At 37.3% G+C, this 13141-nt stretch overlaps 1 protein-coding gene across 2 annotated transcripts in view; it reads right to left on the bottom strand.

Annotated features, from left to right (window-relative positions):
* The window catches only part of LOC138701375 (uncharacterized), a 47422-nt gene extending 43015 nt beyond the window's left edge, over positions 1–4407 (bottom strand). Inside the window, exons 1-2 of one of the 2 annotated variants that reach the window (XM_069828218.1) lie at positions 3024–4407; positions 2324–2505 (exon numbers count right to left, since the gene is read on the bottom strand). In XM_069828218.1, the coding sequence (XP_069684319.1) occupies positions 2324–2505; positions 3024–3043 (202 nt within the window). In that variant the 5' untranslated portion in view covers positions 3044–4407. Of the gene's footprint in view, positions 1–2323; positions 2922–3023 lie in introns of those variants that run through there. The other variant, XM_069828217.1, reaches the window with a different exon arrangement.
* Positions 4408–13141: the final 8734 nt, after the last annotated feature.

Genomic DNA, 13141 nt, shown 5'->3' with positions numbered 1-13141 from the left:
AATATATAAGAGAAGAGAATGAATGATCGAGTTTTATTTAATGCATATAATTTACGATAGGCTATTAATTAACTTAATAACTATTAGAGTAATATAATATATAAGAGAAGAGAATGAATGATCGAGTTATAGAAGAAAACCAAACAAATTGTTATAACATAGCCTAATAGCTATTTAAATCAAGCCTTTAATGAGATAAATTCTTAAGGGAAAAATATTAATAGGTGCTTTGATACAATGCATGTATAATGTAATAAAGAGGCACTAGGTAGCTACAGTCATGAAAAATAAATTCACATATTAAAACAAAAGTTCATTGACTGTTGAAATTATAGGCTTACTTCCTCTTATGAGGGACACTTCTGAAATATTGTTCTTAAGATATTGATATTTACTATCTCTTGCATAGATCTAATAGCGAAACACGCTGAAAATTTCCCTTTAACACTATTCAAACCAGCTTTACAGGAAGCTAAAAATAGAAGCCTAGATCAGCATGCTGAATTTAGTTGGGGGTAATTTCTTTAATATGATTTTTCCAATTTAATCGATTTGTAAGCCAAGATATTTGGTTGTTGTTGTTTTTATTAGGACCTGTTGTCATATTATTGGGGTTGAAATTTGCAGGATTTAAATTGGATTATAAAGTTTTGTTACAATTTAATACTAATTTATTGATTGAGAACCAATCACATATTTTGAGGAGAATTGCCTCTGTTGAAGACTGGAATATGTGGAAGTACTGCCCGTGTCTCACGTCCTGAACCGAGAGCTCCCTAGTGCTTATAACCACGCCTCTTAGGTCTGCTCGGACCGGCACGTCAGTTGCAGAGTGTGGCACGGCAGCATAATACATGTGCTGAAAACATTATCCTATGCCATTGCAGGGGTCTTTACTGTTTATAATACTGGATACTCTAATCGTGGTTACCACTATCGCTATTATCTCTGATGACGATGGCGATGTAAGTACACACTAGGCCACTCTTCGTTCAGTCTGGACAATTGCTGAATTGCCATAGAGTAGCATTTCTCAAAGTATGTTCCGGGGTTCCGTGAGCCCTATATAATTTTAAATTTTGTTTTATACTTTTTTTACTTGGTTATTTAACGACATTGTATCAACTACTAGGTTATTTTGCATCGATGGGATTGATGACAGCGAAATGGTATTTGGCGAGATGAAGTCAGGGATTCGCCAAAGATTACATGACATTCGCCTTACGGTTGGGGAAATCCTCGGGAAAAAATCGAACCAGGTAATCAGCCCAAGAGGAAATCGAATCCGCGCCCGAGCGCAACTCTGGATCGATAGGCAAGCGCCTTAGCCGACTGGGGTGCTTCGATGGCTATTTTATATTTAGTGGATACTATAAAAATATATAAATGTTACGAACATATGAATCAATAATAACATGAAACCACCGATAATAATAATAATAATAATAATAATAATAATAATAATAATAATAATAATAATCCAAGAATATGCGTAATAATAATATTCCAATAATACGAGTATGCGTAATAACACTATGTTTAGGCCTAATGAACATCTAAAACGGAAAATACCCATAATACTTACCACTTTCATCACTGGATTCTCTGCGTATGTGTCCACTAAAACAAAATACCGAAAAGACAAAATGCAGAAGTATAGCATAAATGAGACTACAACTTTCTGCCATAAAACCAGATTGTAGGCTTAAAAAGCAATTACATTCGTCCCACTGAACAGAATTAGAGATACTAGCTCTCACTTGTCTGTTAACTATTAAATACTAATAAAATATTACAAGGATTCCGCAGTTACACTTTAGATTAAAAGGGGTTTCGCGGTGGAAAAAAGCTTGAGGAACACTGCCATAGAGGAAAGAGTTTACAGATGTGTTGTACACGTGACAACTGTAATCTCCATTAAGTCGATAATCTCAAGTAGAGACTGTAGCCTACAACTGGCATTAGTGTTTAGTTACAGGAATTGATAAGTAGGACATAATTTGTTTTGTGAGGAGACAGCCTATACATTCGCTTGTCCATGGCTGATCTTGCTCCATAGCTGACGAAAGGAATCCTGAAAAGGCCGATGTGTTGAACGTAGGGTAGTAGGCACATGCGGTACACAGGATCTCCCACTCACTCCTTCTGCCTCTCGCCCCGCAAAGAAACAGCTCAGGAAGTGAGGCACGGGCAGTATGTGTCCTCAAACAAGTAACTATTGTGTAACATTTTATTTTAACATTCAATAACAAGATTATACAAAATTAAGCAATTAACATGACATTAAACATATATAAGTTACATACCTATATAGAGAAATTACCTGTCTTATTGTTCAAAACGTTGTAGGATAATGTAGTGTCCACATTGGGTAAAGTTCTACAGCGCTGCAGCAAATTTTTTCGTAGGGCTAGCAACACCTTTTCTCCCAGGGCAGAAAGCCCACTCACATTTGAAGGAATAGATGGAGCCAGTGCAGGTGTCCATACTCTTTCCATTTGTAGGCTATAAAACCAAATTTTCATTAGCATTATATATATGAAGACATTATTACAAAAACAGCCCGTCATTTTTAATGAAATTGAGTTAAGGACACATTTGCTACTATTTTTAATGTTTATAGATTCCAAAAACGGCCCATGTCAAGTGCAATAGACACAAGGATAAAACACAAGTTGAACAGGAATTACTGACATGTGTTATTCTTTTATTTTTTATTGTTCTCCTGAAAAATAGCAATTTTGACAAGGGCGACTTCAATCGAAATTTAGATAGCTGTGGTTTTTTATACAATTTTTCATGCTCTTTCCAATTATAGTGAAACCATATGCAAACTCTAACACTACATTTATAAAATAAACTGTGTTAAATATTACAAAGAACACTGTGAATTAAAAAAATGCCTCTAGATCAAAACTATGGAGACGACAGATGTCCGTCTTTGATATTAAGCTACTCATATATATAGAGAGAGAGAGAGAGAGAGAGAGAGAGACAGACATGGTTTTATAATGCTTAATCACCTGTACACAGACATACACATAAGATTGTCATTTCACCACGTGGCGTAATGGTCAGCATGTATGACCATGAAACAATTCAAATCCTGGTTGGGACAAGTTACCTGGTTGAGGTTTCTTCGGGGTTTTCTCTCAACTCATTAAGTGCAAATGCTGGGTAACTTTCGGCGCTGGCATTATCACTTTCATGCTTTCACAGATAACCATCGCAGTTGATAAAGTGTCGTAAATTAAACCAATTTAAAAATATTGCCACAATATATAGGATGAGAGAATAAAAGCTGGTGTACACGTAGAGGGGAAGACGTAGTCACAAGCGTTTTGTACAATGCCAGCGATGCGGAAGCCTTTGGATCCTGTTGCCACTGTCTAAATTTGTTGATGGTGCGAATAGAGCGGTCAGTTGTCTGTAAAACATCTTCAACTGTTCAGAAGCGAATCCTGCGAAGTGGTCCTTGATCTTAGGGATTAGATCGAAGTTGCAGGGACTTAAATCTGGAGAATATGGTGGGTGATATAGCACTTCCCAGCCCCAGCGATTGAACAATTCAGACACAACTCCTGCTGTATGTGCCCTAGCAGTGTCATGCAGAAAGATAGGTGGGTTATCCATAAAGTGTCGCCGTTTTCTTCTCAGAGCTCCTCGCAGAGTGTTTCGCAAAAACGAACAGTAGGACTCCGCGTTAACGTTCTGCCTTGGGGGAATGTTATGCTTTAAGATCACACCATCTCACAGGCAAGAATCAGCATAGCCTTCACATTGGTACGAGTCTGCCGAACTGTTGTTTTTCGTGGTGACACCACTCCTCCAATTGGCGTTTCAGTTGAGGTTCATAAGATCTGGCCCAGGTCTCATCAATTGCAATGATACGCCGTAGAAGACCTCTCCGCGCTCATAGCGGTGCAAGAGAGTACGAGAAGCGACATATTGCTGCCATTTCTGTATGTCCGTTAAATAAGGCGATCCTTCAGGATGTGAAGCACAGTCGAAGGCGCCAATCCTGTATCTTGCGCTAACTCACAAATCGTTAAGTTCCGATCTGTCTCCACTAACGCGGACACAGTCTGTACATGTTCGTCACTTGCTGATGGGTGACCAGATCGAGGCATGTCTAACACACTTTCGCGTCCTTGTCTGAGGGCTCTAACCCACCTTGCTACCGCTCGGTAAAGTAACGCAGCCACAACGCTAGCCTCTCGCAGTCCTTAATGACACTGTCGTGCCGTGCGACTGCTAGCACACTGAATTTTTAACCAGCTTCTCTTTTCCTCCTTCGGAAACATATTCTGCAACCGCTTGCTCACAACACAACTGCTCGCCTTACTGTTGTCACTGTGAAAGGACATGGAGGGGAGGGAGGGCGAGTTCATTAGCTCTGAGGGAGTTAGCAACCTATGTTATAAACGATATTGCCTGGCTCCTTTGCACGGCATCACTGCAGCATAGTTGCCACTACTAAAAAAATCAACCCATATATATATTAATTAATATTAAATATCAATCTTGCATGCATTGCTTGAATGCGTAAGGTTGAAAGAAAATTTGAACCGTGTAGCTGCACTTTTAAGCTGCATCTACACGGTTCCACTTTCTATGCACGTACATATCATCTGGAAAGAATATTGAAAGAATCAATTTTTAGAAACCCGTTCAATTAAGATGCATGAAAAATTTGTGCGCGTTTTGAGCCTCGCAGCCATAGAAACCACTCACTGTCTCTCGTGTAGTCCGGATTTGTGCGAGGCGGACCACGTACCTCGCACGTCGCAAGCGTCGGTTCAGAAAAACCAAGGCTTTACGGTTGGCAGTATGTGATGTAACCACAGTCTAGTATATACAGTCGCGAGAGCTCAATACGTAGTAAATATGCAAACATTAGGTAGTTGCTCACCACTAGGATCGCTAATATCGCCTCATTACAGGCAATGCAAAATAGTACCGTCACAGTCTATTGTTTCTAGCACCCTCAAAACTCAAGCTTCGTGACTGTATATAGTAGACTGTGATGTAACTCCGGATTTCAATGCAATATTGCTGAAACAAATATGTGAAGTTGAAGAAGGCTAATTTCAGCAGAACGCATTTCATTCCTCATTATACGTAGACATAAATATTGGTTTATTTTTACATCAGACTAATGAAGATTATGACAGCCTATTTAATTTCAATTTACATGGGACTTGTAGTTCCTAATAATTATTTATTTCCAAAGTGTTTCGAATGTATTTAATGGTTTATACTACGAGTAGTTATCATACTGTTCCAACGTCTATAGTTTGTTTATGTTTTTATTTGTATTAATTAACAAATTGTGATTTTGCATCAAGTGACAGTACACGAACTTCCCCAGTGATGTCTAGCGTACAATAAACCCGCTACTGTTCTAGTTAACGCACCTGTCGCTACCCACATCTTCATTCAATCCTCCCACCCGAGGTCATCAGCTTATGCATGTAGCGTCTTGCAAGTGATTCGGCGCAGACGATCCTTTTGGCCGCCCATGATTGCAATAGAGATGGAATGGAACTGGCCACCTTACCTCATTATCTCCTGGCTCAGTTTCCTCATGAATAATGCCTTATTGGTGCCACTTATATGAGGTTCCAACTATTCTTCAGACTGTTGGCTAAACATAGTACATACTGTACAATACATCAGCTTTCTCTTTCAAAAGTAGCAAACAGATGGCGAGACCATTGTCAATGTTAATGGCAAATAGGAGGAGAAACAAAAGGTACGCGAAAACGCGTCCTTGCAAGGGAATTTGGGACTGAGAAAAATGTCGTAAAATAACCTACTAACCTTCAAAATACATGGGTCCCTCTTTCATGTCTTATTATGTGGAAAGCACGACTGCTCGAGCTGTGAAAAATGAAAATTTGTGCATGCGCTGGTTCGTTAAATCACAGTCTAGTACATACAATCACACAGCTTGAGGTGATTTTTTTAATTTCTCGCGATACAATGCTCCAAGCGGTTAGCAACTGCCGGTGAAATGAGTCCGGGGTTGGGTTGAGGGAAAATCCTGGAAAAAACCTCAACCAGGTAACTTGCCCCAACGTATTTTGAATGTTTCACTGTCGAAAATAAATAAAATGATGGAATTTCGTAACCGATGAGTGTACGAATCAGCGATATTCATAAAAACAACTGCGTTTAACGCAAAAAATGCCGGATTCGCAAAACAGGGAAAACGAGCAAAATTCATAACAAATTGCGATCATGAAATGTGTCTACAGAACAAGTCTCGTTCATAGCCAGTGAGTTCTATACTAGACACAATTGGCAGAAATCTGTGAAGAAAAAACATTAAAAAAACTAATTACAAATAAAATCACAATTTACCAAATAAATACAAACAAAAAAATCGTTACAAAACACCTCTCAAGTCATCACAAACCACACAACAAATTACAAATAACGCAATTAAATTTGGCCTACTAGCACAATATCGTAACACACTATTTCAAAATTATTCATTTATCACTATCACCTTCCAAATCACTCATGATGGACAATTTTTTGTTTTAATCTGCCTAATCTCGAAGTATTTTAACCGAAACTTCAGATTAAACCATTTGCGCATGCGTCAACTGTTCGAAATTTCCAGTTTCCTGCTCTTAATCGAGTTCTCAAGCATGTTGGAAGAGGTAACATGGGAGTTCAGAATCGGTCCGGAATCAGTTCTAATAGTCAAGATCTTGTTGGAATGAACACTGAGCTACTGCGCATGAGCAGACAGTTCAGAATCGATTGTGAATCGTGCTGAGACAAACCTTGAATAAAATAATATCAATGCAAAAAAAATTCGTAACGTATACCTTATACAATAGCAGTACACTCTCAGATTTCACGCTATAAATCGAAGGCAAAATTAAGTTGTTCTTTTATAAACGTTCCCTTTTTCTTGCTATTTCGACTCCTAGGTATATATCTCAATCATGCCGCAGTCTCACAAAATCCGTCCAATAGTACCTACTACGTGAAGTTTTCCAACCTAACCTGTTATGAATAATTTATAATGGGTCGGTAACAGTGGCGTTCGTGCCTAAAATTGCAAGGAGTTCACTACTTTTATGATGTTACATAGTTTTCCAACAATTTAAACAATATCTCATTTCTGAAAAATTAAAATAATACTTACTACAGTTCTTTAAAGTAGATAATTGCCTTAAATTGAACCTCCAGATGATGATGATGATGTTTTCCCCAGCCATGGAACTAATGCAAGATGGTCTAAGGCGAGTCCTTGGCCTCACTTCATTTCACCCCCTTTGGTCTGATTACCTGGTTGGCTTTTTCCGAGGTTTCCGCCAACCATAAGGCAAATGCCAGGTAAACTTTTGGCGAATCCTCGGGCCTCACCTCATCTCACATCTCGCCAAAATATTGTAAAAATCCATTTTGAATCTTGTGTACACCACTTTTAACATTTGAATATAATTAATTGTAAAAAAATTTGTAAAAATTGTAATTGTAATCTTGTAAAATTTTGACTTGTTCCACATCTTAAAGCTTCATTGCTAATGTAAGATCTATCGAATATAATAAATGAAATGAAAATGAAATCATCATCAGTTATCTTTGAAAGAACATAGCGATTTTTCCTTATGTTATCACTGTCTTTCAATATTCTGCCTAAAGCTGAGCTGAGCTAAGCTATTGCCTAATTTCTGTTCTTCCAAGGACTGATAAATCTAGGCAAGCATTCTTATGAACAAGATTCCTCATGCTTTTTAATTTTTTGTGTCAAATGGTTTAAATCTGACACACCAGTGCATGTCTAGCTCGTATCTTTACCCTTAACAAATAACAAGGGAAACAAAATAATTTATTTGTAGATTCACAATCACAAATCCAGCCGTTTCTTTCATATATTTTACATTAAAAGCCCTGCAAATGTCTTACCTCGGCTTGTTTGTGCTTGCTTTAAATCGAGTTGAGGTAATGGCTTTCCAAGCTTCTTTATTTTACACTTATCTTTCAAGATTAAAACTGAAAAATTTGTTTGTAAAAGATATTGAACACTATTAACCAGTTCTGATGATGGCCAATAGCAGGCCGAAACATGTTAACAAGGTAACAAAATTTAACATGTGAAAGACATATAATACGTTTTCCAAAGTGATATAGTGTTAAAAGTTGTGTAATCAAGATGTATATTAATTTTCTCTGGAAACGAACATTGGTCACACTTACAGATGAATGTATTGTGGCACCTGTCTGGAACGTTCTGGTGGTATCTGGTTGCGTCGGGGAGTTTCGCGCACAAAGGAAGGCGCGAGGAAGAGGAACTCGGGCTTTGGCAGGTGCTGGGCACGGCGCAGTGTGAGGGGAAAGAACTGCGGTCCCGACATGGAGTGGAGGGAACGGAAGTAAGGAAGCATCTGGAGGCTGACTGTTGTGGGTTCCAGAGGCTTCGCAGTGCAGAACATTCTAGACGATCGCGGTAAATAAATAACACCGTGAGTTGTAGAGAGGAAGTTAGTCAGCTGCGAGAGAGCTAGTTAAGTCTTGGACAGCAGAGACGTATCCAGAGGATCTGAGTTCGAGGTGCAGTGAATTTGAGTGAGTCCGTAACTGTGGCAGCATCCAGGCGAGTGCGGTGTATCCGGAAGTCTTGGGTTCGAAGTGAGTGAACTGTATCTGGAAGTCTTGGGTTCGAAGTGCAGTGAACTGTATCTGGAAGGCTTGGGTTCGACGTACAGTGAACTTTAGTAAGCTAGAAGAACTAGCCAAGGCGAACGAACTGTTAACTGACAGTTTTGTTCTGTACATAGTGCTTTGTGAACATTAGTTGAAATTAGGAGTACATTGTTGTTCTTCTCAATAATACACGTGAATTGTCATTGTCGTTCTGTGGAGTGCAATGACGACTGCTGTTGAGTGGAATACCCATTGTTGACGGGTGTGTGGTTAAAGTTAGAAATAAAAGTCACATCACATTGTTGTATAAAAGTTACAATATCAAGACTAAAACACCAAAAAAGACTAAATGGGCATTTAAAGGATTGTAACAAAAAAGTCTGCATACAGCGTGGTTGCATGAGGGGAAAAATATTGTATACAGTAACATATTATTTTTCTATTTTACATATTGCGTAAATAATTTCGTATGTTGTGTAGAGATCTTTACTAGCCAAAATGGCTAAATCAATTTAGGTATTCATTTTTATGGATCCCAAGTGTTTTAAAGAAATTCACTACAAATTTTTATATTGTCACCCTTGTTTCTATGAGAAGTCCTATTTTCATCTTTGAAGCAGCAATCGTTGGATCGTAAATTGCCCATATTTCTTGATCTACTTTTTCTGGCTAACTAGTGCATACCTCAAATCTGACGGTGTGGTCCAAAATATATACAGTGTTCTGTAGACTCGAGACTTTTCTTTGTTGCCATGTAAACAAATCTATTGGTGTTATATAATTTACACATTTTATTATTTCGGTGGACAGAGTATAAGTGAAACAATTTCATAAGTACCCAAGCACATAAATTCTGTTTTCTAGTTTGCATACCATGTTGAATCCAACAGTGTACAGGAATGCGGTGAAGGTCACTGAGTTCCCCACCAACACGGAAGATTATATTGCTGCCAAAATGCAATGATTTCTGTAATATGTTACTATTTAAAATCTCATTCGATCTTCAATTTTATTCAATAGATCTAGTGAGAAAACTACTAGACTATCAATTCTGAATTAGCCGTGTCATTTTAAAGTACCTCAATAACATCTTATTATTTGTTCTTATTTTGCTTTCTTTCTTTAATAAATTCTTGTGTTATTATTTGTTTTCACAGACTGTAGTTTCATGACTTTTTCAATTACATTGTATAACATATGTATGTGTTCTTGTATAGACCCACATATGAGTTATACTCGATAAATTAAAAAAAAAAAAAAAAAAAAATGTTGTGCATTATAATTTTGTAAAGGCATTTCTCCGTAATAGTTGAATGAAAGCAAGCCAAGTTTGCATGCAAGATGTCGCGTCTGGGGGAGGAATGGCATTTAAGGCAATCCCAATGATAGCGTGAAACATATAGTATGAAATGGAAATACAAAAATTGGAAACATCCTTTGAAAAGATGGAAAAATTCAAATACCTTGGAGCAACAGTAACAAATAAATGACACTCGAGAGGAAATAAAACACAAAAAAAGTATGGGAACTGCCTGCTATTATTAGACTGAGAAGCTTTTGTCGTCCAGTCTGCTTTCAAAAAAAACTGAAAATTGGAATTTATAAAACAGACGTTTGAGATGGGCAGGGCATGTAGCATGTATGGATGAATCAAGAAATTCACATAGTGTTAGTTGAAAGACGTGAGGGGAAAAGATCTTTGGGAAGGCCGAGACGTAGATGGGAGAATAATATTAAAATGAATTTGAGGGGGGTGAGATACGAAGCTGGGAACTGGATAAATCTTGCTCAGTATGGACCAATGTTGGGCTTATGTGAGGGTGGCAATGAACCTCCCAGGTTCTTTACAAAGTCATTTGTAAGTAAGTATATACATAACCCATATACAGTACCCAATATTTCCATGATTATTTTGTAGAAAACTTCAATCAATCAATTGATCAGGATGAAACAAGGAAAGGAGGAAAGGTAGGCCTACATGAGTTTGCATCCTTTCAATATCCTCTCATTAGGTGTGTTCTTCATGTCATAAAAGATATCAACTCTTTCATAGATCGAGTAAACGAGAAAGAATAGTCCATGATGTACAGGCAATTCTGTATTTAGGTAGTACCACAGTCTAGTATATACAGTCACGAAGTTGGAGTTGTGAGGATGCTAGGAACAATAGACTGTGCAGGTACTATTTCGCATTGGCTGTAATGAGGCGATAGTAGCGATCCCAGTGGTTAGCAACTATCTATGGATGCGTATTGAGCTTCGTGACTGTATATACTAGACTGTGGTAGTACCATACTGATGGACTCAAAAAGAATTTGTGCTCCCCGCCAACTTAGATATGCAAATCTTATACACTTGGCAATCAAACTGTAAAAAAGTTTCATGTAACAACAATTCAACGTATGCTACTATCTAAAACAGGCATATACGAAGTAGGAAAATATCGAACATTTATTTTCAGATAAATTTTTTTTGTCTCAAAATTTTGCTGCCCTGGGTCGAGGCCCAGGTGCAAGAGATTCAGGAGCAAAATATACTCTTTCACAAATTGAACTATTTAGAAAATACCTCCTAACATAAAGATGAGATGTGGTAAATAAGCAAGACATCGTTGTTGTTAATACTACACTGTAATTAAAAAAGGGATTAGTTGAGTTTGTGCTTTTGGTCTGTGGGGCAGTGAGTATACCAGCTTTAATTTACAATATAAAAATAAATATATTACATTAGGAAATTCCTGGCCAGTAATGTTAAGAAGTGTAGTTTATATTTTTTTTTCTTAAATGACTTCCATGTGTATAACTTGCGATTTTAGTAAGTCGCCAAATTATTGAGACTCACAATCATAGACGCCGACAGGACAGATAAGGGGGCAAAGTACTTAAATATCGATTCTTTGGATACTGGTAATTTGAAGACTGGACATAAAAAAGACTGTAAGTGCCGATATCTCTGAAATTAGTTTTTCCAAAAAAGAGTCTATGTCCGTGGCTCAATCTACTAAGCATAGAGGATAAGTTCCACTGTAATTTTACTTACTAATTGAGGACTGTTTTTGCAAAACTTGCTAACTGCAAAATTTTCAAAATTGAGATTTTGGTCGATTAGTTAACATAAGACAGGCCTCTACATGATGCTAAAGGCTTCTTAGGAAAATCTTATTATTTCCTTCACAGTAGTGTGTCAAAGTATGATCGTTTTTTCAAAACTTGCTTTCTGCTATGTGAGAGCTATAGCAAAACTTGCAGTTATTTCAGTTTTTTGTATTTCCTATAAAATTTAGTTTTACAGTTAGCAAGTTTTGCAAAAAGTCTTCAATTGCACAAGAGAGCTCTGTTTCTCTTTTGCACTTACAGCCTTTTTTATGTCGTCTTCATTTATTCTACTGTATTATCAGTCATGTTGAAAATAAATTAGGGTATATATAGATACTGTGGAGGTCCATTATATTAATTTCTCTTTGTGCAAATATTATTATTTCACGGTATAAGAAATAAACTAGGCTAATAGGTGCTCTGAGTTAAATAAGTTACACTGTTTTACCTGTATTCTGTTTGGGGGTGAAAATGAGTGGTCATCATTTTCTTGTGGGGGCTGTGCCACAAAAAATTTTAATATAAAAGCCGAGAAACATCTGCTGTATAAAAAGATACAAGGTAAGCAGATTTTTTCAGCCTACCCAGTATTTACACCTTAGTTTCGCCCAGTAGCGGCCGGTGATCGAAATCCTCGGTGAGGCCATATGCAACTAGTTTAAGTGCCTCCAGAAGGAAATTTTTGTTTATGATATTAATTATTATTGTTATTATATTATTAATATCATTATTACTGTATTATTATTATTATTATTATTACTATTATTAGTCTATTCTCATTACTACTAGTGGTCAGAGCTTCTGGCTATAGTTCATGAGGTCCCGGGTTCGATTCCCGGTTAGAGCACAGGAATTTTTCCTTAAAGGGGATTATTCCTGTGTTCGTCCATGGTCTGGAATTTAGGTTAAGTTTAGATTTAAGACCTCTCCTGGCACCACATTATCATAATCATCCTATCACATCATCGGGGTAATGTAACTCCGCCTTCCAGGTGCCCCAACCTCAGAAGTGGGTTACAACTAAGCCAGGCCAGGAGAGAAGACCAGAAATGTCGAAAGACAACCTGGTGGCACTGGATTAAAAAAAAAATATATATTGTATGATTATTTAGTGCTTTATAATAAATGAATTAAGTATAGAAACATTTAACACACGCGGATAGTATTGCTGCAAAAGAACAACAGTCGAAAGTGAGCATTGTTTTTTTAACCCTTAATCATATTAAAACATTTTTAAGAAATTAAATGGCAAATGAAAGACTGAATGAGTTAGCTGTGCTCTCTCTGAATTCAACAAGAAAGTTATTGAAGAATTTGCTACAGCTAAAGAAAGGAGAGTTCATCTGATATACAAGCATTAAGTTTTCAGGTATATGTAT

This window comes from Periplaneta americana, chromosome 6 (assembly GCF_040183065.1).
Source record: "Periplaneta americana isolate PAMFEO1 chromosome 6, P.americana_PAMFEO1_priV1, whole genome shotgun sequence".
NCBI lineage: Eukaryota > Metazoa > Arthropoda > Insecta > Blattodea > Blattidae > Periplaneta > Periplaneta americana.
This window is presented reverse-complemented; position numbering and strand designations above follow the sequence as displayed.